This window comes from Atta colombica, unplaced genomic scaffold (assembly GCF_001594045.1).
Source record: "Atta colombica isolate Treedump-2 unplaced genomic scaffold, Acol1.0 scaffold224, whole genome shotgun sequence".
NCBI classification, from domain to species: domain Eukaryota; kingdom Metazoa; phylum Arthropoda; class Insecta; order Hymenoptera; family Formicidae; genus Atta; species Atta colombica.
This window is the reverse complement of record NW_017259321.1, coordinates 1029323-1055653: the sequence shown is the minus strand read 5'-3', so window position 1 is coordinate 1055653 and position 26331 is coordinate 1029323. Positions and strand designations below refer to the sequence as shown.

General features: G+C 34.9%; 4 protein-coding genes across 6 annotated transcripts in view; 2 read left to right on the top strand and 2 right to left on the bottom strand.

Annotated features, from left to right (window-relative positions):
- LOC108687997 (rho GTPase-activating protein 100F) overlaps positions 1–3710 on the bottom strand; it is a 67978-nt gene extending 64268 nt beyond the window's left edge. The window contains exon 1 of the mRNA XM_018194049.1: positions 3558–3710. The gene's annotated coding sequence lies outside the window, so the exon portion shown is untranslated. The remainder of the gene's footprint in view (positions 1–3557) is intronic.
- Positions 3711–12659: 8949 nt separating this feature from the next.
- LOC108688036 (ATP-binding cassette sub-family F member 2) lies at positions 12660–16709 on the top strand. The gene is made up of 9 exons (XM_018194109.1): positions 12660–12832; positions 13126–13304; positions 14024–14427; positions 14509–14672; positions 14790–15017; positions 15101–15488; positions 15560–15751; positions 15815–16018; positions 16102–16709. Exons 2-9 carry the CDS (start codon positions 13136–13138, stop codon positions 16243–16245), a joined length of 1893 nt encoding a protein of 630 aa, XP_018049598.1. The 5' UTR covers positions 12660–12832; positions 13126–13135; the 3' UTR covers positions 16246–16709.
- Positions 16710–16957: 248 nt separating this feature from the next.
- Positions 16958–18734, bottom strand: LOC108688037 (transmembrane protein 98-like). Its single transcript, XM_018194110.1, has 4 exons — positions 18326–18734; positions 18150–18259; positions 17585–17717; positions 16958–17518 (listed from the first exon to the last, which is right to left on the bottom strand). The coding sequence occupies exons 1-4, from the start codon at positions 18479–18481 to the stop codon at positions 17243–17245; spliced, it is 675 nt and encodes a 224-aa protein (XP_018049599.1). The 5' UTR covers positions 18482–18734; the 3' UTR covers positions 16958–17242.
- Positions 18735–19535: 801 nt separating this feature from the next.
- Positions 19536–22361, top strand: LOC108688013 (ubiquitin-conjugating enzyme E2 J2). Of its 3 annotated transcripts, none has more exons than XM_018194075.1 (5): positions 19536–19664; positions 19757–20212; positions 21250–21484; positions 21569–21697; positions 21781–22361. In XM_018194075.1, the coding sequence occupies exons 2-5, from the start codon at positions 20088–20090 to the stop codon at positions 21991–21993; spliced, it is 702 nt and encodes a 233-aa protein (XP_018049564.1). In that variant the 5' UTR covers positions 19536–19664; positions 19757–20087; the 3' UTR covers positions 21994–22361. The 3 variants fall into 3 exon arrangements, with proteins under 3 accessions (XP_018049564.1, XP_018049565.1, XP_018049563.1); XM_018194076.1 differs by having other exon boundaries at positions 19742–20212; XM_018194074.1 differs by having other exon boundaries at positions 19536–20212.
- The last annotated feature ends 3970 nt before the right edge of the window (positions 22362–26331 follow it).

Genomic DNA, 26331 nt, shown 5'->3' with positions numbered 1-26331 from the left:
GGCAATTTTTCCCTGTAAGTAAAACATCGGCGCCGCTCCGTTAATGGCGGTATCGAAGGCGCAAAGAAAGCGGACCGATCGTTCTTACGCATACGTGAGATTAACTACGTCCTATCACGCCACGGGTTACTTAACACCCTTACACACGCCACTTAACACTTAACGATGCCCGGCGATTTTTTTCTCTCGCGAATGACACTGGCTCGTCTCAGCAATATCAAGCCTGTCTCTTTCTTTCTCTCTCTTTCCTTTTCGCAGTCTTCGCTCCTTTCGCTTACCTTCCTTATAAACGTTACGCTCACATTGTGTACAGATTAGCAGAGATCTGTCTGGCATTTACCCAAGCATATTCAGCAAACGCGAGAATTCATTGGAAATAACTAGTTAAACACGCAAGCAGCTCTGAACCGCTTCGCTATTTGCAGTATTAATAAACGATTCCTCGATTTGTTTGGTGCAGGTAATGTTTAAAATCACGTGTATACACGTCACACCGACAAAGCGAAGTTCAACGTGAAATAATAATGAGGATCAACGAGAGAACGCACGGCAGTATTTATTCGTTCGTAAATTGATTTGATTGTTGTTAGTGCTTCTGTTATAAAGGGAGAAATTAACGCAAAAGCGTGAGAGAACTTCCGATATACGGAGAGATCGAACTGAAGAAGAAACTATTTGATTTCTAGCTCGTCTAACTCGCCCGCATTCCACTTGCCGTGGAAATCTAATTGGATTCTTTCCATGTTTGACCGTTTATCGGCGGAATTTAAGCATTCAGGTACTCCGATTTTGCACGAAAACTTGCATACATTTGACAAAGTCATATATTCACACATATATTTTTTTAAAAAAGTAAACCTAAAAATATCTTTGTATGTATTTATTTATATATATATATTTAACAATATAACAAAATAATAAAACTTTTTCTACGAAATAAAAATTGAAAATTACATTGAAAAAACATTTGCTAAATCATATTTTTTTAAATAGTATTAAATAAGTGTTAACAATAATAAATAAACATTCAAAAAAATCAAATTCATGATTTCTGTATCAAATAAATGTTTACATTCACAAATAAATATTTATTTAGAACTATTCAAATAAATATTTATTGAAATTTAGTTTTTTTTTTCAGTATAGCGTAATATGGATTCACAATACATTTTCTTTTCAAAGCACACAAATAAACTGAGCAGAAAATCTTCTGTTTGAATATCATTTCGGGAGAGTAAGCGAATATTCGATGTGGTGACTCGAAATCTCATTCCCTAGACTTCTCGAATCTCTAGATAATATTTTTGTGAAAGCAGGAGCAGTGAGAACGTCTAAAAAAATAAAGTAGAAACGAACGTAATCAAACACAAGACGTAGTGAAATCTTCACCGATGTCGCTCGCACATCAAATGACAGCGTCACCACCGCGACGCCGACGGCATAACCATTTACATAACCGACATTCAACTGGTTCTTGAACTTCGCTCTTCGATTCCTTTCTCGCGGTGGCGATCCTCCTACGCTATATCGATCCACGGCCACCACGCTGAAAAGAGGGGTGCCTCACTGGCATGTGCAAGACAGAGGCCGACAGCCGGAAGAAACGGCGGGGGAAAACGAAGAATATTTTATTGTACACGTTATATATTTCTTTTTCCAACAATGTACACGCACTCACGTAAACGTAAAGGCACGCACGAATGCACGTTCAAAATCGTGATTTAGGAATACGAAATGGAGAAATCACATCTTGCGACATAAGAAGCGTGAGAGGGACAGTCGCTAGGGACTGTCGCTGTTGGTGACGTCGAAGAGCATCAGTTAACGTGAAGAGGAAATCGGCAATCATGTTACTCATAAAATGTCTTGTTACATTGAAAAGTGTAACACATCTGAGGATTATTAAACTAGTTCTATAATTGTATAAGCGTTCTGCACTATTATAATCAACAGACATCAAAGAAGAAGCAATGATGATCTATTCTCTTGAGTTAGATAACATTTTATTATGTTTTACTTCCGTCTATGTCAAGATGTAAATCAATCCATTTATGTGGTTAGTTTTAAAATAAATAATTCATTTTTAACGTATGCACTTAGTAAATAATAAACTACATTTAAGTCAAATTTAATACATTTTCTTGAGTTAAATTATTTAATACTATTGTTTTTATTAAATTAATGACAATTGAATTAATAGGAGCAATGGCGATCTATAAATAAGATTAAAAATAACTTAAATTGTGAATATAATTTCACATTATGAATTTAACAGTGTAAATAGATGAAGTTGTAAGAATTGATCTATTATAGTCAAATGAGGACAAAATTCGACTGTGATTAGTCAATTCTTACAACTACAACCACTTACAACTATGCTTATGCAATTGTAGAAATTTTACCTATTTTATCGTCTTATTCTATCCATTAATATCCATTTATGCCCACTTTTGCGCACGAAAACCAAACAGTGTACCACTATTTGCGTGAATGATTGATGTACTGTGATTCTTGAGAATAAGGAACCTACACAAAGCAACCGTCGATTTTTTCCAATGAAAAAAAACCTGATAACTGGCCTAATTTTCTCGAGAAACATCATCCAATATCCATCCTCGTTGTAAAAATGATTGCCAACTCGGAAAGAGCTTTTTTCCGCGCCGAACGAAAGTGGAAATTGTCGGATTCATTCTTAAGAGTCGTGCACTGATTAAAAATCGCTCACCGCTAAAAACAAGTTTCTTGAAGCGAGATGATACATTCAGGACAACGTATGACGATCTTTACAGAAAACTTACGAAGGTATCATCGGCGAAACCACTAACACCGCGCAAGAGCGAGGCACACCGGAAAGAGAGACCGCGCACGCCGAATCGAGTGCAACGGGGACTCACCGGGGACCGTGTCGTCCCGTAAGGAAGAGGACACCGGCGCGTCGACGTCCGAAGCGCGCAAGGAGCTTTCGAGCGACACCTGTGCCGACTTGAGGTCGGTTTGGGTAGGAAAAACGAGCTGGTAGCGCGTGGGAAAAAGCGATGTGCACACGATGCCGGTGGCATATCGGACAGAGAAAAAGAAAGAGAGAAAGAGAGAGGGGGAAGGGGAAGGGGGCACAAAACGAAAGAGAAGGAAAAAGAGGAGAGGGAGAAGAGAGAGAGAGAGAGAGAGAGAGAGAGAGAGAGAGAGAGAGAATGAAGCCACTACGAAAATCGTGTGGTGGCGTGCCAGCCGATGGTCCCGGACCAACCCGATCGATATACCCTTTTTTCGAGAGTGCCTTCTCTCTATCTTTCTCTCTCTCGGTTACTCCGTCTCTCCCCTCCTCTCTCTCTTTCTTTCATCGGTTTCACTTGATCTCTCGCTCACGCTCGTGAACTTCGTCTCACCCTCGCGCGACAAGAGAGAGTCCGACCTGTCTGCCTTGCCTACCTGCCCGTTTCTCCTCGAGAAACGTGCAACCTGGCACCGCTGAAGAGAAACGCAAAGGTAGACACAAGACGCGGATAAATCGCGAGACACGTTAAGAATATTCCTTTCTCGCGGGCGCGTAAACGTACCTGACGAGAGCGGGAGCACGAGATCAGGAGACGCGAGAGAGCGATGTGTTCCGGCGAGCCGCTCTTCTCTCCCTTTTCCTTACACTCGGCCCGCTCTCCTCTATGGCTATTTTTCTCCTCGCTCCTTCTTCCGTGACGGCGAAAGGAGGCAGGAGAAATCTTCCGGTTGCAGCTTTCTCACCTCACCATATAACGCCACGCGGGAATCAATACGCGCGCCTGCCTCGAGCCTTTTGCCCCCCCCCCCTCTCTCTCTCTCTCTCTCTCTCTCTCTCTCTCTATCTCTATCTCTCTCTCTCGCTCACTAACCACCCTCCGCGCTCTGTTCTTCTCTTTCGCTCTCTCTCGCTCCACTCACTCGCGCTCCCTCTTTCCTATGCGTTTCTCTGTCACCCACCCTCCGGCTAGACCACCCTCGTCGTCCGTTCGCACTCCACCCCGCGATGCCTTCGTCTCTCCTCTCTTCCTCGCGCGCGAGCGCACTCTCTGTGTCGTATACGCCGTACGTTGCTGAAGAGCGGTGCCCTCTCACTTCCTCGCTACCCCCAGACAATCGGACGGTGCACCGTGTACATCGGTCCTTGTCCTTTCTTCTTCCTTCTCTCTCTCTCTCTCTCTCTCTCTCTCTCTCTCTCTCTCTCTCTCTTTCTCTCTCTCTCTCTCTCCTCTCACTTCGAGCACGAGCCGGTGACGGCCTCGAACGGGGCTGTTCCACCTCGTGGAGGGTTGGCGAACGAAATAGCACCTCGACGACGATGACAACAGCGTCGACGACGACGATGTTAACACGAGGATCGTGATTACGAGCTCGCTCGAGTACACACGTACGTACGCACGCTCGCACGCACGCACGCACGCACGCACGATAACGACGCGAACGAGGGTGAGAGTACGTGGAATGCGTGAGGCGCTTCGCGCGGGAATTGCGAGCCGCCCCTGCGTCAGAGAACTGAGGACTACCGGCTCGCGGGGTGCAACGCGCCCCGCCGCATAACCACGACTATACGCTCGGCCGCCGTGAGCCGTCGCGCGGACATGTTGCGAATACGCACGCAAGCGCGCAGGAGAGCGAACGTATGAGTGAGGGTGGCGACGGGTGCGACGACAACTACCAATGCCGTAGTCTTCGTCATCGTCGTCGTCGTTCTCGTCGTCATCGTCCTCGTCGTCGACGTCGTCGTCGCGCGCAGTAGCGTATATAGCGTATATAGATGCAAGAGCAGCGGATTCACCGTCGGTCTTCTTCTCTTTGCCAGCCGGACCTTCGATCGCAAATTGTGCCAAAAACCCTATCGATCTCGCGCGGCGCTGAACAGAGTTTCTGCATGTGGGTTTTCTGCATTAGCGAAAAGTAGAAATCCATAGAGTATATTTAGTGAAATGTTTTCTACTTTTGTTAATCAATTTTTATATTATTCTTAATATAATATTAAGGTAACATACTCATTTTAATATTGTATTATTCTTAATATAATATTAAGGTGAGTGCTCTATATATATGGCAGATATTCATAGTCAGTTCTTATCTTCTTATTTCAAGATTGTCTTAAGTAATGTCTTAAAACGCTAATGCTCTGTAATTGGCTTGTGACATTTTAAGACCATACTTAAGTCTTAAATATAAAATTCGACTACGAATATATACTGACCTATGTGAGGAAAAGAAAAAAATAGATGTCGTTTGTAGGTAGAAATAATAGATTGTTTAATTAGTACAGAATAAAATTTTCTTTTTCTGTATTCTATGTTCCTTTCATTGCGAGACAAACAAAAATTTGGTAACAATGTTACCTACCTTCCATATAAGGCGACTTAAAATCTTAGTCTGTCTTTCGCGGGAAGACATTATAAAAGCGCAGCGTCGATTATTGCATACTGATTACTAGGAACATCTTAAAAAGGTCGTCCACTACTAAGGCGAATACTTAAAGAAACTTTAAGGACTGCCGAACAAACTCCCGATGTGGGAGTCTTCCTAGTAAGTTTCCACTATATAACTGACGTATCTTCGAGAGAGAAGAAGAGACTAGCGCTTAAAATTTAAACTTCCAGGAAAGTTACATGACGTAAAATATTATACTCTTGAAAATTATGTCCTTTGCAGAAAACAATACGGGCGACACGAGCCGAAAGTGTGCCAGTTCTACAACTTATATCGATATGAGATTCCGAAAATAGTTTCCTTGTTCTTCTTCGTGTATGAAACTTATAAAGACATATATTTTAACGAGAAATCTTATTATTTTGTCTCGACAATGAGAAATTACTACATTGTAATGTATATAAAAACATATATATATGAATATTAAATCGCGTTTTGGATGTACAAATAAAGCATTACGCAGCAATCTACTAATTCCATCTACAAACGATATGATGTCTATTTTTTCTTTTCCTCACAAAAATAGGTCTTCATCTTAATATTACATTAAAGAGTACGTTCTACTAAATGTTCGAAACGCTCGCGATTATTTCTTCCTTTTTGTCATCAAATATTAAATAAGGATAAAAATATGCGATAAAAATATGTTGTGAACGTTAAGTGGAGCGTATCCTAAAAATAATATAGAAATTGAATAATAAAATATTTCACTACTTATTCTATGGATTTCTACGCGAAATTTTATGTAGATTTATCCAGCGAAAGAGCAAGAGCAAAGCTGAACATGAGAACTTGATTTTGTCATGGGGTATGTGCGGATCGTTCGAAGAGATCGATGATACTTACATTTCAGGGAGTATATCAGTTTCACAGCAAAACATTACGAAACTTGAGCACGAGGCGGGTTATAGACATGCTAATCAAGCTCTGACAAGGAATATTGTATGCACATTCTCGCGGAACGGGGCTGACGAATGTCATACACATGATTGCTTTCCCTCGCGAGTTTTCCAGGCGCGAGGAGATTTTTTTTCTAACCGATTACATGCGTGTTGTGTGATTAATTAAGAAGGTATGATCGATATTTTAAAATAATAAAAGATTATGAAAATGTTAGAGATTATTCTAGATCGCATTTAAATACATGTAATACAAAAAACTTAACGTATTTGAATAAAAATTATTTTAATTCTTTTTATTTAAAGTGATGACAAAAGTCTCAATTTTTTTAATAAGAACTTAAAGCATTCAAAGAGATTTATACGAATATTGCGATGCAGAAATTAGTTGTTTTGTAAATGAATAAAATATTTTTAATTTATTTTTCCTAATCGGTAAAACTTTTGCGTAGATCATTCTGAATATTTAAAGTACATATATAAAAACATTAAAAACATTTAAATTTTTGTTATTCATTTTTAAATTTTAGTTTATAATAATAAAATAACAAATAAAAGTAAACTATAAAAATGTGTTTTTTAATAAAAATAGAATATTATAAATACATTTTTCATATAGTTACGTATTCTTTTCATATAGATACAGTTTTTTTAATAAATATTAAAACATATACTAATAAATATTAGTATATGTGCTATATACAATTCATTTATCATATCTCCTTAATTACTTACTTAAATTTAAAATGTTTCATTGAAGCCTTTATAGATGCATATCGTATTAGTATCGCCTGCCTAACAATCAAAAGTAATTTTAACGATACTTCATAGCATATACAGAAGATAATTGTCAGTGATTATATAGTCAATAAATATAGAGAGGGCAATAATGATTATTTTGAGCAAATATAAACCGGCTTAATTCGTGGGATTATTAAGCTATTTATTTGAATGCACGATTCGAATGAGTCGATGAAGTTGTCGCGATTCATTACACTTTGCCAAATCATCGATTATTTGAAAACTATTTGAAACCTAAATAATTTTTTACTGTCATAAGAATTTATTCAATTTTTAACGGTACATCTTTTCCGTTTTACAGTGAAATTGTATTATTATTTTATTTATCTCCTTTTAAATTGTATGTTATTTCATTTACCTCCCTTTAAACAAAAAATAATTTAGAAAGAGCGAAGTATAAATTTATATTATGTTTTGTTTTTACCGTTTGTAATATTATCTTTTTAACATTGATAATGCTCTGATTGCGATCGAAAAAAATCTATTTGTTTATTGCTAGCATTGTATTAAATCAACTAAAGGATCGATTGTTTCTTTTACTTATGTTTAAACTTCTATATTAACGATGTTTAATTTTATAAAATAATTTTTGGCTCATAGCCTTTTTTCTTTATTGTTTTTAAAAAATAATTGATAAATAAATTGATAAATTGCATAAATAAAAATTATTAATTAATAAATTTATCAACCATTTATATAATGTCCATTGACGAGCTTTTTGATGTCACATGAAAAAGATATCTCATTTAGTTTCGCATTTCTCGTTGAAGGAGTTAAGTGACTTCCTCCTGAAGTGACTGACGACTCAAGAGATCTAGACTTAAGTCGGTGGCTTGATTCTTCCCTCTCTCTTCCTCTTTCCTTTTATCTTGTCGTTGTCGACAGGCCTAAACGTTCTACTTCCGGTTCTGCTATTCCAACCTGGCATCGATTGGGTCGACCATCTCGTGTCAAAAACACTCGGCACGAAAGACGTCGATTCTTCGCCAAGGAAGCGGCAGTCCGATTGTCAGTTCATAAATTTTACGACGAGACGTAGCGGCCAGCCGCGGATTAAATTTTCGTGACGATGGATTATAAATCCATCGAACTCTTGCAACACATCCATCACACTGCGAAAACGACACGAGACATTATAGATTGCGAATTTTAATCCAGTAATGGATCGTTAATTATATATAGATACTTATCGTATACTGTTGTGTTTTACTATACCTATGTTGTACATGTTATATAGATATATCTATCGTAATATATATAAAGTACTGATTTAAGTATGATAGCCACGCACAAAGATATCGAATAGATTACTTTCCTATACGAATTGTAAATTCAATATTATTTTTGTTTTATTAAAATTTTTTAGTACAACTATTTCGTTTTGTGTCATAATTAATGATATTTTTTTATTATAATTTTGTGTGCATTTTATCGTATTTTATAAAAATAAATCTTTTAACTTAATTAGCATGTCAAAGGTAATTGTAATAATCATAATAATAGATTAGAATACTTCAATTAATGTCAATAAAAATTACTTGTATTTTCATACTTCTGATTTTATTAGAAAAATATGATTCTTACGTTTACAATTATCTGAATATCTATGATATCATTAGATTGATGTTTCATTTACAACAGGTAATATCAAACGTTGTTAATTAATTGGAATCCGATTCAATTATCGATCAAGCACTAATTAAATTTCTGTTTGAAAAACTTTTTTATAGATTTAACTGTTTCAGCAAACATATAATAAGATTACTTTATCAATTATATATCTTTTCATAATCGTTTAACATATCATTTGTATCTTTTTTCTTCTAATTTGCTTTAAATTTAATTAACATTCTTAAGGCAATATATAATTTTAATTACGCTGATCTATTTGCGTATTAATATTTTTTTTTCCAGCTTCATTACATGCATCCGTGAGTTTAGCTTTTAACGAAGAGATTCAAGAGAGAAGCAATTACCATAAAATAACTGTTTGAGTAACCAATTATCCATGAATAACGGTAATTGCAAAAGGAAAGTAACTTTGTAGATCACGTGTGGTATGGCAGCGCTGCAATAATTGAATGAATGGCATTCATACACCTCTTTTTTAACCCCTTTTTTCTACTCTTTCACTACGAAACTCTCAAGATTAAAGGTTATAACGGCTGACATGCAAACTACATTCACTTACGTCGTGATTACAACACGAATAGTCGCAACAATGTATTGAGATTTTTCCAATTTGTCACGCAAAGATGACGCTGCGCACTACGTAAATCTTAAATCTTTTCGCGGTCAATCAAAAAATTCGGATGTTACTTCACAAATGCCTTTTTAGATTTTACTATTCGACCATGACTCAATAAAACTTTATTACTTGATTAATTTTAAGTTGTATTTGCTTAAAAGATTTAAATCTTTATAATACATAATTAATGCTCAATTAATAAAACGTTAATTTCTATTTAATTTCTTTTAGTAAAAGAGATGCGCTGAGAAAAATAGATAGTCTTATAAGTTTAATAAAAATATTCTAGCTATTTATGTCGAACTTATGATAAATTTTACTTGACGTAAAAATAAAAGATACTAAAAATGTAAGTTAAAAAGTACAATTATAAGAATCCATTTAAATGCTTATTTATCTTACAATAAAATAAATTATATTATTCTCAAGACTGTAATAATTCTTAATAAGACTTTACACTTGTATGTTTTACCGCACAGTAAATTTTATCAGCTCTAAGGCAAAAAAATACTCATCGATAAAGTAAATTCTATTGAGATGTACGATAATTTATAGAGTAAGAAATAGTAACAAAGTGCAGTAGCATAAAATTTACTTTACGAAATGTAAAAAGTACAGTATGGCTATATGACGATTACTCATTTACCAAAAAAACAAAGTAAATTTTACATAAGTACATAGGCACTTGTTTCTATATTGAACCTGTCAATTCCATAAAATTTATTAGAATTATAGCGCATGTTTACTTTACATTTTTCTCTGTGTGTTATCGATTATTTTTACATTGTTTTTACACTTGATCTTTTTTTTTCAACAAAGAAAGAAGAAAAAAAGAGGAAAAATTAATCGTGCAAACGTTTAGCTGAAAATCTAGATCTAATCTCTCCCAAAGATGATTTTTCAAATATGTCGAGATATATCACATCTCCGTTGAATGTAAAAGAATCATCTTACGTAGAAAAGAACCTGATAATATCTATCAAGTGATTGAATGAAATAATTTCAATTAAATGTTCAATTAATATAATCACAAATAATTTTACTTTTTTAAATATTCAATAAATATTATACTAAATGTAAGAAATATATAATTACCTGATAATACTTATTAAATATTTATAGAAAAATATTTTTGGTTACTAACTGGTTACTTTGGTTATTAACTGAACATTTGGTTGAAATCAATATTTCACTCAATACATTTAGTAGCTATTACCAGACTTTTTTAGTGTATGAATCGATAGCTCAATCAGTCTAACTACGCAAGTGAAACAGTTACGTCACTGGTCGGTCGCGTACGCACACGTCGAACTCCGAATGTGCGGTTTACGTACAAACGCCGCGCCAATGCGCCGGCCGACGACGGCCACGTTACACCCCCACACTCTCCGTCATCCGTTAGCACGTACTACGAGGATACTACGTTCTGTGATGCGGTGCAATTAAGCCCGGAACCACCTCTACTCCCACAGTGCCAACCCCACCATCGTCGTCCGGCCGGCACAGACGTTCGGACCCGTTTTACAGGGGCGCAAGTCTGTGTCTTCTTTTACCACTCCGCTCCCAACCCCCATCCGTTTATCCATTCGTTCATTCATCAGAAAGAACACACACCTTGACCGGCCCGACTGAACTTCGGTTAACGCGGCCCCGAATCGGGGAGATCCAGAAGTGCTCGATAAATCGAAAGGATTGCATACTGTATCTCGCGCATACTGTAACTCGAGATACATCACGTTAATTATAATGTTACGACGATAATAGTAATTTCGTTATTTCAAACAAGATATCTTTTTTTAACAAAAGTTACATAACGAATATGTCACATAATTTATCAAACGTATAAATTATTTGCAGAAGTACATTATTACATATAGTGGAAAATGCAACGATTTATCGGTGCACGTGTGAACTTGTACGGTTTGTGAGTGATGGTATTCAGGATGTAATTAAATTTTTTATTATAAATGGAACTGGAATGGGATTGAGACATTATTTGAATACATATGTACAGTTTAAGGACAATATACAAAGGAAGCAACTTATTTTCGATTTCTTCTAATGTCTTTTATGAAAATTCAAGTTCAACAGTATAAATGTATGACATGCACAAGAACTTTACATTATTCACTATTAATTAAGAAGATATGCAAGATATCTATTTAAACTCCTTTCTTAAAACTCCTTTTTCTTTCTTTCTTCATTTTTCCTTATACTCATTCATTAGCTTAACTCTTTCGACTTTGTTTACATTAATAGCTGATGATAGCATAAATGCACAACGAGAAGAAATACGTTTGTTTTCTTTTTTATGATTATTCATTGAGTAATCTTAAGTGCAAAATTAAATTTTATTAAAAGTCATCAAATAGAAATTAACATTCAATTGAGCATTAAATTATATGCAATATTTGAATCTTTCAAACAAGCAACCGTATATCTTGAGATTGTATTTAATTGTGAAAGACAAACTATATATAAATCTTAAAATCAAACTATGAATATCTCACTTTTTTTAATTAAAAGAAATATATAAGTTGGTAAAAGTGAATTTAAAGCTTATATTACAATAATTATTGAGCCAAGCTAACAATTTACATCTTTTAAATTTTGCAAATCTAAACAACAATTCATTGGAATGCAAAAATAAGGAAGCTAGTTGAAAAAATAAAAGTATACATATTTATGAATTACTTCAAGATAATCTTCTAAAAAGTATAGTATAATATAATTCGTTTATTGACCAATTATAGAGTATAGAACCATTTTACAAAACTTCTTTGTCTCTCAAGTACAATTTAATTTTAATGTTCACATCCAATAATACTGTCGCATCTTATTTCTAAGAACTATTCAGAGAAAGGTTTCAATTAAAAAAAAATTTGTTTAAATCAAAGAAATTTGTATATTGCATATTAAATAAAAATTTCTATGTTTTAATGTCATTTCTTAAAATCAAATAAATTTTTCTTTTCCTCGAAGGTATTTCATTTCAATTTAAAAAATTAATTAAAAAATATATCAACGAAAGAAATGATTTTTTTTAATTTATACGTAACTTTTCTTAGATATAATTCTAAAAGTTTATGCCACATTTACTTACAAAAAAAGTTTAAAAATCCTTGATTATATGTAAAAAAAAAAAATTAAAATAATTATAATAATTGTAATAAATCTTCCCGAACGCGATTTTCAATACATGTGGCGTCATCTAGGTGCTTATGCGTCAAACTCTGCTATGAAGTTTGACGGTTTTTCCTCCATTCGTCCGACGCACGTGTGGATTCGCGTGTCGTACGAATCGTTCATTTTTTGGCGCACAATTAGATACTAATAATTATCTCGCGTGTGGTCAGAGATTCACTAAGTCACTAGGCGGATCACACGGAAGGGTAGTAATCTCGAGAGGCATCGTGACGATCTGGAATCTCGTTTGTTCATCTAGGTGAGTTCTCGAATCCGCTCATGTTCACTGCTCCTTACGGCTGTTCACCGCCTGTTCTCGTTCTATTTCGTTTCATCTCATTTCGCTTTATTTCGCGTCACAATCGTTTCGTGATTTAATCAGCGATGCGACGCCATACGTCAGTTCTCGCTTCCTTTCCCATAGTATTTTCCCTTTGCGAATAACGCACGTGCCTAACCTATGCCTTACGTAACGCGCGAAAACGCCGTGGGCCGATCGCTGGCTTTCTTCACGCCACGGATACCGTAACCGTAATCGCTGATAAATTCCAGGTGAAAGGCAATGCCATCCGACGCGAAGAAGAAACAGCAGCAGAAGAAGAAGGAGGCTGCGAAGGCGAGGCAGTCCGGCAAGAAACCGCAGAGCAATAATCAGAAGACAGCTGAGGACGGCAAGGAGCAGAGCCCTTGCGTGCAGAATGGCACCAACGGCACAGCTATTAGCGCTGAAGGTGAGACAAAGGAGCTTGTTATTGCTTCCCGCCCATTCCGGCCTAGCAAGGTCTGAATAAACTTACATCCAATCTGCTTTTTAATTATTTTTGAATGACAGTCAATATTTAGTCAGAGACTTGATATTTAAAATTCCTAAGATATATTTTTAAAAAATATGTTGAAGAACTTTTAGTTTGACGTTTCGTGTTGCTCTGATATTAATAGGTTGTCAAAACATTACTGAATTCTTCTCAGTGTAAATATTTCCTAGAAGTTTTTCAAGATATGTGTGTGTGTTGTGTGTGTGTGTGTGTGTGTGTGTGTGTGTGTGCGCGCGCGCGCGCGCGCGTGTGTGTGTGTAATGACAAAATAAATTAATTTAGAATTTAGAATTATTAAAATACTGAATAAAAGAAAGTAATATTAATTGCTTATATCTCAAAAAAATATGGAATTTTTAATATAGTATTTTTAAATAATTTATTTAAATTAATTTTTAAATTGTTTTAAAATATTACATTCTCTCTCTATAACTTTTCTACGCGTTTTAAAATAATTTATTTTAAAATAATATTCATTATTGTATATACTTACAATAAGTTAAAAAGGTCCATATTTTTTTTATTTATAAATACATATTTTATTTTTGAAATCGTTTTTGTGATCACTTTATGCTTATGAACACTTCTATTTCATTGAACATTTATTTACATACATGCAATAAATATATTTACAGAGGCATTATGTCTGAAATTGGAGGAAGATGCGAGATTAAATGCGGATGCACGTTCGTGCACTGGCTCGCTGGCTTCGCATCCGCGCAGCCGAGATATAAAAATATCTAACTTTTCTATTACTTTCCATGGCTGTGAACTGCTGCAAGATACCATGTTGGAATTAAATTGCGGTAGACGTTATGGATTGTTAGGTCTAAATGGCTCTGGGAAGTCTACATTGTTGGCGGTGTTAGGAAACCGCGAAGTTCCTATTCCGGAGCAAATAGATATTTTTCATTTGACTAGAGAAATGCCTGCAAGCAATAAGACAGCTCTGGAATGCGTGATGGAGGTTGACGAGGAGCGCGTGAGATTAGAGAAGCTTGCCGAAGAGTTAGTAGACTGCGATGAGGAGGATGCTCAGGTTTGTTTACAAAATAATATCTAAATATCTGAAATAGGATGATGACTTTTATTTACAAATTTTTATTATACGTAAACACAGGAACAACTCATGGATGTATATGAGAGATTAGAAGACATGGCAGCCGACACGGCTGAAGCTCGTGCTGCCCACATTTTACATGGTTTGGGTTTTACTGCAAAAATGCAAAAAACTCCTACCAAAGATTTCTCAGGAGGTTGGCGAATGCGTATAGCTCTTGCTAGGTATGCAAAAAATTTTATTTTATATTTAATTTTTTTATTTATATTTAAATGTACAAAGGAAAATATTATAAAAATTTCTATTTATATAAAACATTTTTTTTTACATTTTTTTTACAGAGCATTATATGTAAAACCACATTTGTTGTTGCTCGACGAACCAACCAATCATCTCGATCTCGATGCTTGCGTATGGTTAGAAGAAGAACTCAAAACCTATAAACGAATTCTCGTTATAATCTCACACTCTCAAGATTTCCTCAATGGGATTTGCACCAATATCATTCACGTCAATAAGAGGCAATTGAAATATTACACTGGTAATTACGAGGCATTCGTGAAAACAAGGTGAGTTGTGAAAGATATCGCTCTGATAAAATTTCTCATAATATCATATTATTTTGTATATTTTTTTTTCTCTTTGTTTTTAGAATGGAATTACTTGAAAATCAAGCGAAACAATATAACTGGGAACAAGATCAGATTGCACATATGAAAAATTATATCGCGCGATTTGGTCACGGCTCGGCAAAATTGGCTAGACAAGCACAATCGAAAGAAAAAACTTTAGCAAAAATGGTAGCGCAAGGTCTAACTGAAAAAGTTGTTAATGATAAAGTGCTAAACTTTTATTTTCCTTCGTGCGGAACGATTCCACCACCGGTTATTATGGTTCAGAACGTTAGTTTCCGTTACAACGAAGATGCGCCTTGGATTTACAAGAATCTAGAATTCGGAATTGATTTGGATACCAGAATCGCATTGGTTGGACCAAATGGAGCAGGAAAGAGTACCCTGTTGAAGTTATTGTATGGTGATGTACGTTGAGAGCATATATTTTACTAGTAAAGAAAACTCAATTTTGTTAACAAGATAATTTCGCGTTACAGTTAGTACCGACAAGTGGAATGATTCGTAAAAACAGTCATCTCCGAATCAGTAGATATCACCAACATTTACATGAGTTATTGGATTTAGATATATCGCCTCTCGATTATATGATGAAGGCTTTTCCCGAAGTGAAAGAGCGTGAAGAAATGAGAAAGATTATTGGCCGCTATGGTCTGACTGGGCGTCAACAAGTACGTAATTTAAATGAAATAATAATATTTAAGAACGATGAATAATCGGATACTCGAGTTTAGGTTTGTCCTATTCGTCAATTGTCCGATGGTCAACGTTGTCGAGTTGTGTTTGCTTGGTTGGCTTGGCAAGTGCCTCATCTACTGCTGCTCGACGAGCCTACCAATCACTTGGATATGGAAACAATTGATGCTCTCGCTGATGCCATCAACGACTTCGATGGCGGCATGGTTCTCGTATCACACGACTTCAGACTGATTAATCAGGTACATGCATTTCCGTATGGCTTTGCTTTAATTTAAAAAAAATTGTAAATTTTGTGGACACATTCTATATACTCGATGTTTAGGTCGCTGAAGAAATCTGGGTGTGCGAAAATGGGGCGGTCACAAAATGGAGTGGCAACATTTTGGATTATAAGGAGCACCTTAAAGACAAGGTTCTGTCCGACAACCAAAAAAGGCAGAAAGACTTGGCAAATCGAGGAAAATAATGGAGGCAGCATTGCGATTTTGATCCGCTTCTTTCTTTCCAATGCATTATACCTCCATGTTTATAGGAATCTTTTTTTTTTTTTTTTTTTTTTCCAGAAAATTGTAATATGTTAATCGGCACTATGTACGCTATTCTATAGCGCATCAGTAATCGATTACATCACTTAGTTAATTTATTGAAGTATTAGAAGGCCGAAATTAATCCTTGACAACCCGCAGGTTGTTGTGGCGCATTATTACAGTAGGAATCTATAAATTTGAGAATTCGTGCATATTATAAGAGAATACAGATCAAATTTAAATAAATTATCGACAAGCTCTATTTATAATCATAAATATATAAAAAAAAAAGGACGAAAGAACCTAGTGATTTGTTTTTGACGATCAACTTCATTATAAATTCTTATTAATCTAAAACAATTTGATTATCTTCAAAAGTATAAAATATTGTAACGTGTACAAATATGCAGGTACGATCGATTATATAGTCCCAAAATACATTTTTATCCATGTACGTATATAAATAACTATGATAATGTAATATGGAAGACGTCATTTTCGTATATCTCTGTGTATTGTAAAATGTCGAAAGATGTCTTGGCGAATTTTCACCGCGTTTAAAAACGATTATTAAAATATATCCTTCACGATACTTTCGACGTGTGCTGTATATATACCTAATATATATTTATATGCATTCTTTTTATAGTAACGATAATTGACAAAATACTGACGAGTTTTCCCCCCCATTAGTAATCTCGAACTTTGTTCATTTTTAAGCCTTAAGATCAGCGATGACCCATTTTCGCATAATTGCCGTCTAATGCATGATTCGAATTTACTATATTTACAAATCTAGCGGCTATATGTACAGCTTTCATTGCGATTGTGTGACGAAACAAAAGCTAAAGATAATCTCACGAGAAGCTAAAGATAATCCGATGATTACTGTAACGACAGAAATTTGATTTCATCGCGAGATCAATCTACGTATACTCAAACTGGCGTAGAGACTGGGATAGAGCAAGCCACTTCCTGGGCCAACGCTGCGTTTCTCAATACCAATAGATGAGTATCCATGTCATTCAGGGCTTGATCAATGAATGCCAGTTTTCTGGCTTGGCTCTTAGGCACGCCGTGTTTGGTCACCAATGCTAAATGGGTCACAGCCAACACCAAAGCTGCCACTCTAGCTTCCAATAATCTAGCGTCTAAAGGAGGATACAAACTGCGAACAACGTCATCTACACGAGGCGGTATGCGTCGGGCGACCTACAAATAAGAATAAGAATTGGTAAGAAGAATATAACAATAATAATGTACAGTAATCGCATTTACATCTACTATCTCCAGCGGAACAGTATTACTGTTGACAGTTCCAGCAATAGTAGTAAGACTGGCTGCTAAAGAATGACAAGATCGAAGCACTGCTATACAAGGTGGAGCTAAACCAGTGGCATCATCAACCCATCTAGAATGCAAAAATATCATCTTTCTAAGCTGCATAATGTTTATTAAACTTTCACAAAGTTAGTTAATGACAGAAAGACGAATAACGCAAATGTTGCATTTTCATTAAATTTATTAAATTTTTTAATTGAATTTTTCATAACATATACAGATACAAGATATCTGTAAACTGAATCATAGATAAAAATTACATATTACATGCAACATTATTTACTATTTTTTATTTCTTCGTCGTTATGAAGAACTAATGGAAATAACAGATAACGAAATAATGAAATTACCTGTAGCCGAAAAGCAGTTAACAAAATAATGAAAAAAGTACTTAGATATTTTGTATCTACAACTTGAATTAAAGATAAGTGTCATATTGCAAATAATTATATATTATCTACTATTTTTATTAATTCTTCATTGTTCATGATTCTCCTTTTACCTTTCAGCACCCGCCAACCACTCTTCACTCTCCCACACATCTAATCCCAAACCAGTGACGTTCTCTCCTTCGAGTAAATCGGAGCTCAGCTCCGCGGAATCCTTTTGATTCTGGAAACAATGAAAATCATTATATTTCTTGACTAGCATTTCTGTCTCTTCTATCACTGAACTCACGTAATAGCAGCGTTGTCTACGACAGATAACCAGAAGCACCAGAAGAGCGCCGAGAAAGACAGCGGCGAGTGCGCCCAGGGCGACCGCCACCACTGTTTCCATACCAGAGGCAGTAGTCGGTGGTCCAGCGTTGCTCATAGATATTGGTGAACTCATGGTCACACGGAATGAATTAAAAGATGACTGCCAATTTGACAAACCAAAGCGTCACAACGAGCTCCCGAGTGGAGAGACAGGATCAACCGGATTTACATTGGCATCTAAAGCAAAATGTCAACAATCGCACAGTGATCGCGTCGTCATCTACTCTCTCAATGATGAGCAACGACGGTGGGAGGCGGCGACTGTCACGGGTCTTAAGCCCCGTTCACTGTACCAGATTAGACGCAACTCTGTTAAAAATTTAGAATGACTTCAACCAAACTCCAATTAATCTTATTCAGTACCTTTTAACAACAATGTTTATATCATTAAATTGTCATTGCGCAAGTTTTTTTATCATATACGAAACATGTAGAACGACAATATACTGATATTGGCATTAAAAATTATAGGATGGAGCCATGATTGGTGAAGCAATACTAGTAATATCATAATGTTAAAACGTAATGTTGGAAGTGTAAAAGATACTTGTGAATATGATTTTTTTCTTAATATATGGAACAAATTAAAATTAAGACAAATTATATAATTGAAAATTATGCTTTAAATAATTCTAGCTTTGAATAATTCAATTCTAAATTTTACGTTAAGTAATTCTTGAAAAATTAGCTTATAGTTAATGATTAACTTATCAAGCAGTACATACAATATATCAGCATATGATAATTTTTTAATTGATAGCTTCTAAAATTATACTTTTATAAAAATTAATATTAAAAGTGTAAAAGTAAATTATAAATATACCTATATATAATTACAAGTATATCTATTTTGACTATCGGTACTGAAAATTTATAGTATACGTTATATGCACTATAGATTTTAAGTACTGGCAATAAATATCGAATTGCAGTCTATATATCTCTATTACTAATATTAAATTTTTATTTAAAATTTATTTAAAATCGCATTTCTATCGACATCTGTGTTTTACTGTGCGTGTCTTCATGATTTACTTTGCACTATAAAAGAATCTTTGAAAAAGACGCGCCAAATGCGTTCCATCGTGCGAGTTGCACTCGAGGTTACGCTTTCCGCACGTAGCGTAGTAACCCTGCACCCAGAGATGAATTAATTCAGCGGATCTCGCAGTCAGATGTTTCCCGTTGTCGCGCGACAACTTGTGCTGTCAAGTTCCGTTTCGACCGGCGGTCGCGCGCGCTTTCATTTTCCCGAGGTAATACGTCACTCGAGCGCGCTTATCACGCTTATCTCATTCTCATCCAGTCCAACGCCCGTCAACTCGACGAACAGCTGAGCGTTTTTCAGGTTCGTGCTCATCGCCAGATTTGCACATTTATCGGTCTGCGCAACGTAACCCTACCTCGTGCCGTCACACCGTCTGTCTCGGCCACGCAAGCGGGTTCCAAAGAACATTGCAGCGATCAATTCCACGTGGACGCCCGCAATGCGACTCGAGGGTCGCGAAACTTGATGCTAAGAGAACGGGGACTGGGTAAGGGACTTGGAGCAAGAATTCGACCTGTAAACATCGCGTGAAACGACGAGCTGAGCCATTGAGGCGAAGTATCTGATTTACGCCAAGCGGAGAAAATATCGTGTCTTTGGCAGTGTTCGATTGCAAGTAACACTGGGCTACATGGTAAGGATGAACAGAAAGACCAACAGTGCGACGGCCAGATTGAGACAGGACTATCTGCGCCTTAAAAGAGATCCAGTGCCGTATGTTCTTGCAGAGCCAGTGCCTTCGAATATACTGGAATGGTAAGTCTAGCCTAGTTAAACGAGCTACCAAGTAAACATCGACAATCAATCACCGACGATCAATTAATGTTTTCCATTTAGTAACTCAAGTCAATATAAATATCATTCTATTTTGATAATTCAATAAGTAACAAAGATAGAACAATATTTCTATCGATTTGTTTACTTTACATTCAACAATATAAATGTAATAGTGAATTTGATCACTTGCACTACATTGGATTAGTACATATATTAAAGGCTATTTTATGTATGATATCTAAATGCATTGACAAATAGATTATAATATAATCAGCATTAACAATGAAATAATACATATATTATTTCATTGTTAATGTATATTCTAGATTAACTAACATGACAATAATTGCTTTCTATTGAATGTACATTTCTTTTACATTCTGACAAGTCAGATTCAACTGAGTTTTTATGTCTAATCTGTACAAGATTGAAATCGTGTGCTTTAGTGAGTCTTATAAATTCACTTTAAAGAGATTATGAACCTGTGTTGTCACTTATAATAACTTTTTTTACCAAAGTAAGCAAATAATGACATCATTAGTCTGAATATGAAATACTCACAATCAGCTCATTTCAAATTCAGTTTCACTTGTGTAAATGAAAAGCAGCTAATTATTGGATATTTAATTATTTAAAATGTTTCTTTTTAACATTTAATTTTGTTAATTTTATGTATCGCTGTTTTTATGTATACACTAATCTTATGTAATGCAAATGAATGAATTTGCTATAACACGTGTTGTACATAACAGTTAATACATAACAGTTAGTATAATTGTTGTGAAATTATAATATTGAGACTGTATTTCACAGAAAAAGCAGCTTTGCAATTTGTGTAAGATTCTTTAATATGATTTATTTGGATTCAGTGAGGAAGAATAACCAATCGTATTAATGAATACAATCATTGCAAAGTTTTTTTACTGAACATAACCATTATATTACTGTCAGTTAGTATTTACTAACTAATCGTCAATCAGCTGTTTACGAATGACTTAATTTTATGCTTGTTTCAGGCATTATGTGGTCATAGGACCGGAAAAAACACCATATGAGGGTGGATTTTATCATGGAAAACTCATATTTCCAGGAGAGTTTCCATTCCAACCTCCTAGCATTTACATGACCACTCCCAACGGCCGATTTAAAGTCAATACGAGATTGTGTCTGTCCATTTCTGACTTTCATCCAGATACATGGAATCCAGCGTGGAGCGTATCTACTATTCTTACTGGCTTACTCAGCTTTATGGTGCATTCCTTGAAATATTTCGATAGTATAGTTTCGAAAAGTATAGTTTCGAAAAGATATTTAATTATAGTTTTGTGTTTACAGATTGAAAAGAGTCCCACGCTCGGCAGTATTAATACAACAGATTATGAGAAGAGACAGCTGGCTGCACAAAGCTTAGAATATAATTTGAGGGATAAGATGTTCTGCGAACTCTTTCCAGAAACTGTCGAGGTAATGAAGCTATATTAATAATAGCATATTATAATAATTTAGAAAACTCTCAATTTGACATAATATTATTGTTGATCGATTAGACGATCAGAACGGAATTAGAACGTCGGAAAGAACTTGAGAAACAAGCGAGGCATCAGTCCACTGCATCCGAAGTCTCTTCGTTGATACGAGATCAATTTCAGAGAGATCAGAGCCCACTGCACAGCGCACTGGCAAATCTCGTTGTCATCATTGGCTTCGCGGCGTTTGCATACACGGTGAATTATGTGCTGAAGAGCATAGCCATGGAATAAGTCCGAATCAGAATACTATGTATTTCAAGCAACACACGAGACAAAGGGAGAGAAAGAGAGAGAGAGAGCTGTAACGATCAATGACCTACATACATCCAGGAAAGAAGAGAATTATATGAAGAAAGAAAATGTAGGTTATACTTGCCTATTGATCAATCTTTCAAATTCATGCAAACCGAGCTCCATTTGGTTCCAAGCGAACTTGGAACCTTTGCCAGTAAAACTGTGGATAGTTTCATAGATTTTTATATCAAGGATTCATTGTAAGATACAAGCTGTATTATACTTGCAGATTTTACGCGCTTTAGCAATTAACGAATAATTTCTCAATTCGCATAAGACACGTGCGCAAAACGGAACATATAATCGCAGTGGCTTCCCTGCCATTTTTTTTATCGGATTTGCTCTCTTCTAACTTATAAACATAAGTATGAGGAACCAATTTCTTCTTTGCGGTGCTGATATTCTTCCTTTTATTGAATTTTCTACACTTTTACGATTGATTGTATTCAAATGCATCCAAAGAAATGTGTGTGTGTGTGTGTGTGTGTGTGTGTGTGTGTGTGTGTGTGTGTGTGTGTGTGCGTGTGCGTGTGCGTGCGTGCGTGCATGCGTGCGTGCGCGCGCGCGTATATTACAACACGTTTGTTTAGTCTCGTTTACAGAGAATCTCTCGGATAGAAATGCACAAATTAATTGCACTTCGCAATGTGCCAATAAAACTAAATCCAAAATTAAAATACAATTTCGACAAATCAGTTTATGCTTCGCATCGTAACTCATCCTATTCATGGAATGAGTCTACATTTTGTAAATATGTGATAAGTCCGGAGGCGTTATTGTGTTCGAGAGCGTGCTATTGACATTATTGTATTATTTTATTTTTATTTAGATATGTCAAACAAGGATAGAATGATGCAATGACACTGATAGCGCGTTCTCTGAACGCTGCCAGAGATATAATAGGTATCTCTACGCCATTAATGTAAAAAAGCGAATATAACTATATTCATCACGTCATCGGTGATTATCTCGACTTCCTTAAAAACTTTACAATTGATGTGTTTCTTTGTTTAGGCATTAAAATGGCTCGTAGTATTATTTCTTCATGAATTTCTTCCATTTGAATGGCATTTCTTCCTTAATTGACACGAAAAGAAACTTTTATATTTCAAGTAAATTTTTGCTCTTCCATGACTTTTATTGTGTAAATTGAAAATATAATATTGTATAATTTCTAACTTAAAAGAAATTGAACTGAACTATAATTCGAATATATTGAAAGTAGATTAGATATTTAATTCTTTTTCTTTTTTTTTTTTATACTACATCGATAATTTCTACCAACAATTTGTTAAATGGTAAGATAATTGTTTAATATATATGATATATTGAAATGTATGTTTTTATCGGAACTTACTTCATTATCTGTATCTTTATTGGTTAATTTCTACGGGCCACGGATTTTCGATTTTATTGAATATTCTTTCAAAAGATAAGATTTCGCAATTATGCTTATATATTCTATTCTACCATCATATATGTAAACATATGCATATCGTAATTATTAAATAATTACGACGAAATGTAAATACCTACTATGTTATTATTATTGTAAGCATGTGGAATATAGTTTACTTACCTGAGAAATATCGTGCATTCTGAGACTGTCTAATCGAATCAAATTAACCAATATCCATTTAATCCTTAATTGAAAAAATTCAATTACATATTGTAATTAGAAACTATACATTTCAGAGAATTGCGCAAAGATGTGGAGCAAATAGCGTTGAAATTTTAGATGAGTGATATCAGTTTCAAGCAAGTTGATTTTTTTTGCAATTAACAAACGCGTCTATCTATTAATAATCGACAAAGACGACATACGATTCCGAAAGTAAAATTAGCGGAACGCACCGATCAGTTGCAGTTTGTCGCTCAAAGAGACTCCTGTTACAAAGAAATTTCGCAAACGAGAGGAAGCTCATCTACGACTTATCGTCGGAATACGAATGGAGAGACAGTGAGCATTCTCTCGCGATTTACCATTCCGGTAAACTGTTAGAATCCCAGCGCTGAATGCCTCGTTGTCCGAGTGCGCTCGGGAGGAAGGATGCGTCCTGTGAACCAAGCCCGCGCGATCTTCTTGTCGAATATCGTGTTTATGCCTCCTTACACGAGCCGCAGATAAATCCGAGGCTTTCACGCTCCTCTCCGCGTTAGTGACTGTTTATTAACTCTTTCAGAGTCCCTCCCCGACTGTGTATGTTAACTTTTAACTTCCGTTTAAACTCGCTACGTCTCCCCCGCGATTTATCTATATACGTGTCGTGTGAAACTTTATTAGTAAACTTCACGGTTCTAATATCTTAGAAATATGAGGCAATTGTTTTAAATTGAGTGTGATGTAGCGCAATAACTTTTCAAATAATTTTTCTTAGATATTCTTTTTACTGTAAAAGAATTTAAATCTTGATACATACTTCTTTGAACAATACTAAGTAAATATTTACTTGTAGTAAATAAATATTTACTCAATAAAAAAATAGTTAAATTAATGATTTTAGTATAAATAAATATGTTTACATCTAGTGAATATTTACTTAGAATTCTATTCAAACAAATATTTTTTTTAATTAAATTTATTTTTTCAATGTATAGATCACGCATCTTTAATTTTTATGTGTTTATTATCTTATAATTTTTTTAATATTTTATTAAACATTTAATTATTAAATTATTTAAATATTTTGTTAAATATAATTTTTAGATAATCGCATATTTATGTCATTAATATTATTAATTTATTGATTAAATTTTATTATGTCTTAATACCTCGTTTTAATATCTGTCGATGCTCAGCTCCGCTTTCTGGCAGCCGATTCATCTTTCTTAGCCAGCGGCAAACCGGCCGGCACATGTCGCGAACGTGATGTTATTTTGTATCCCATCGTCGCGTCCGTATGATCCGCTTTAATCCGTGAAAACATCCCGCAAAAGAAGCAAACAGCAATTTATTCGACCGCGTAATAACAAGGAAGTCGGCCAACCGTTTCACCATCGAAAAGCCGCATCTGTAATCTCCACCCTCAGCTGGAACACCCTTCCGCGTCGCCGCCCCCTTGACGTGTAAATCATTGACGGAGGCGCCAGGACACTCTCGGTTTCGCTTCGAATCCTGCGTAAATAAGATGCACATGTCCGCGGCAGGATGTTGGGCACGTATATGTATATCTGTGATATGCGTTTATTAAGATCGCTTTTGGCGGTCTTTTCCAGAGTTGAGAAAATGGACAGCCGAAGTTATTGAACTAAGGAAGACAGATGCGGTGGTTATCGCATTTTTTTCCCTGTAAATTTATGTAACTCAAAATAGAATGCGTTCTCTGAAGTAGTTTTCAGTATAAAACATATATGCTTTATGGGAGAAATTAATTAAGAAAAATATCAAATTACTAGTATTAGCCTGTATAAAACTTCTCGACGTTTTTGTCATTTCGTAAAAATTAATTCTCTGTTAGCGATTTGAAATTTTCATCCTTCGTTTACAGCCTGGGTTTTCAAATTTCAGTGCAAATTTTTACATTACTTCGGATTGCAAAAAAAATCTGAAAAAAAATTTTATATTCTTGTGCAAGATTTATGTTATTATAGAATAATCAAAATAAGTTAATATCAGCCAAAAATTTTGATGATTAATTTATTTATATATATTTTTGTATCAGAACTATGTTCTGAAACAAATTGCAAATACAAAACAAATAATTTGACTTATAATGATTTTATGCAGCAAAAATGATTATATTTTCTTCTCTGCAGTTTTAAATCAATAACTTTTAAACGAATAAATGAATTTGGCCAAATAAACTTTCGCACGAATATTTATTATTTTTCGATCAATATATATATGTTTAAAATTTGATTTAATTCTTAATGCTATTTTCCGATAAAATTTGCAAATAAGTATTACAAAATGCGATTTTATGTAAAAATCAAGATTAACAAAAATATTAATTAACTTTTAAACTAATAAGAGAATTGTACTCAAATTTTATACATAGATATTCAGGCATAATAATAGAATAATTTATGAAATTTTTATAGTTTTAACAATATATATATAGTTTTGTAACCCAAACATTCTTGTTGAAGTTAAACAAAAAAAGAGCTAGTAATAGCTACCAAATGTTGAGTGAATTTTAAATGTCCGGTTAATATAACAAAAAAATTTTACTCTTAAATATTTAGAAATAGTAAGTATTATCAAATATATAATATAATATAATCAAGCGTTTGATAATTATTAAATATTATTTAGAAAAATAAAATTATATTAAC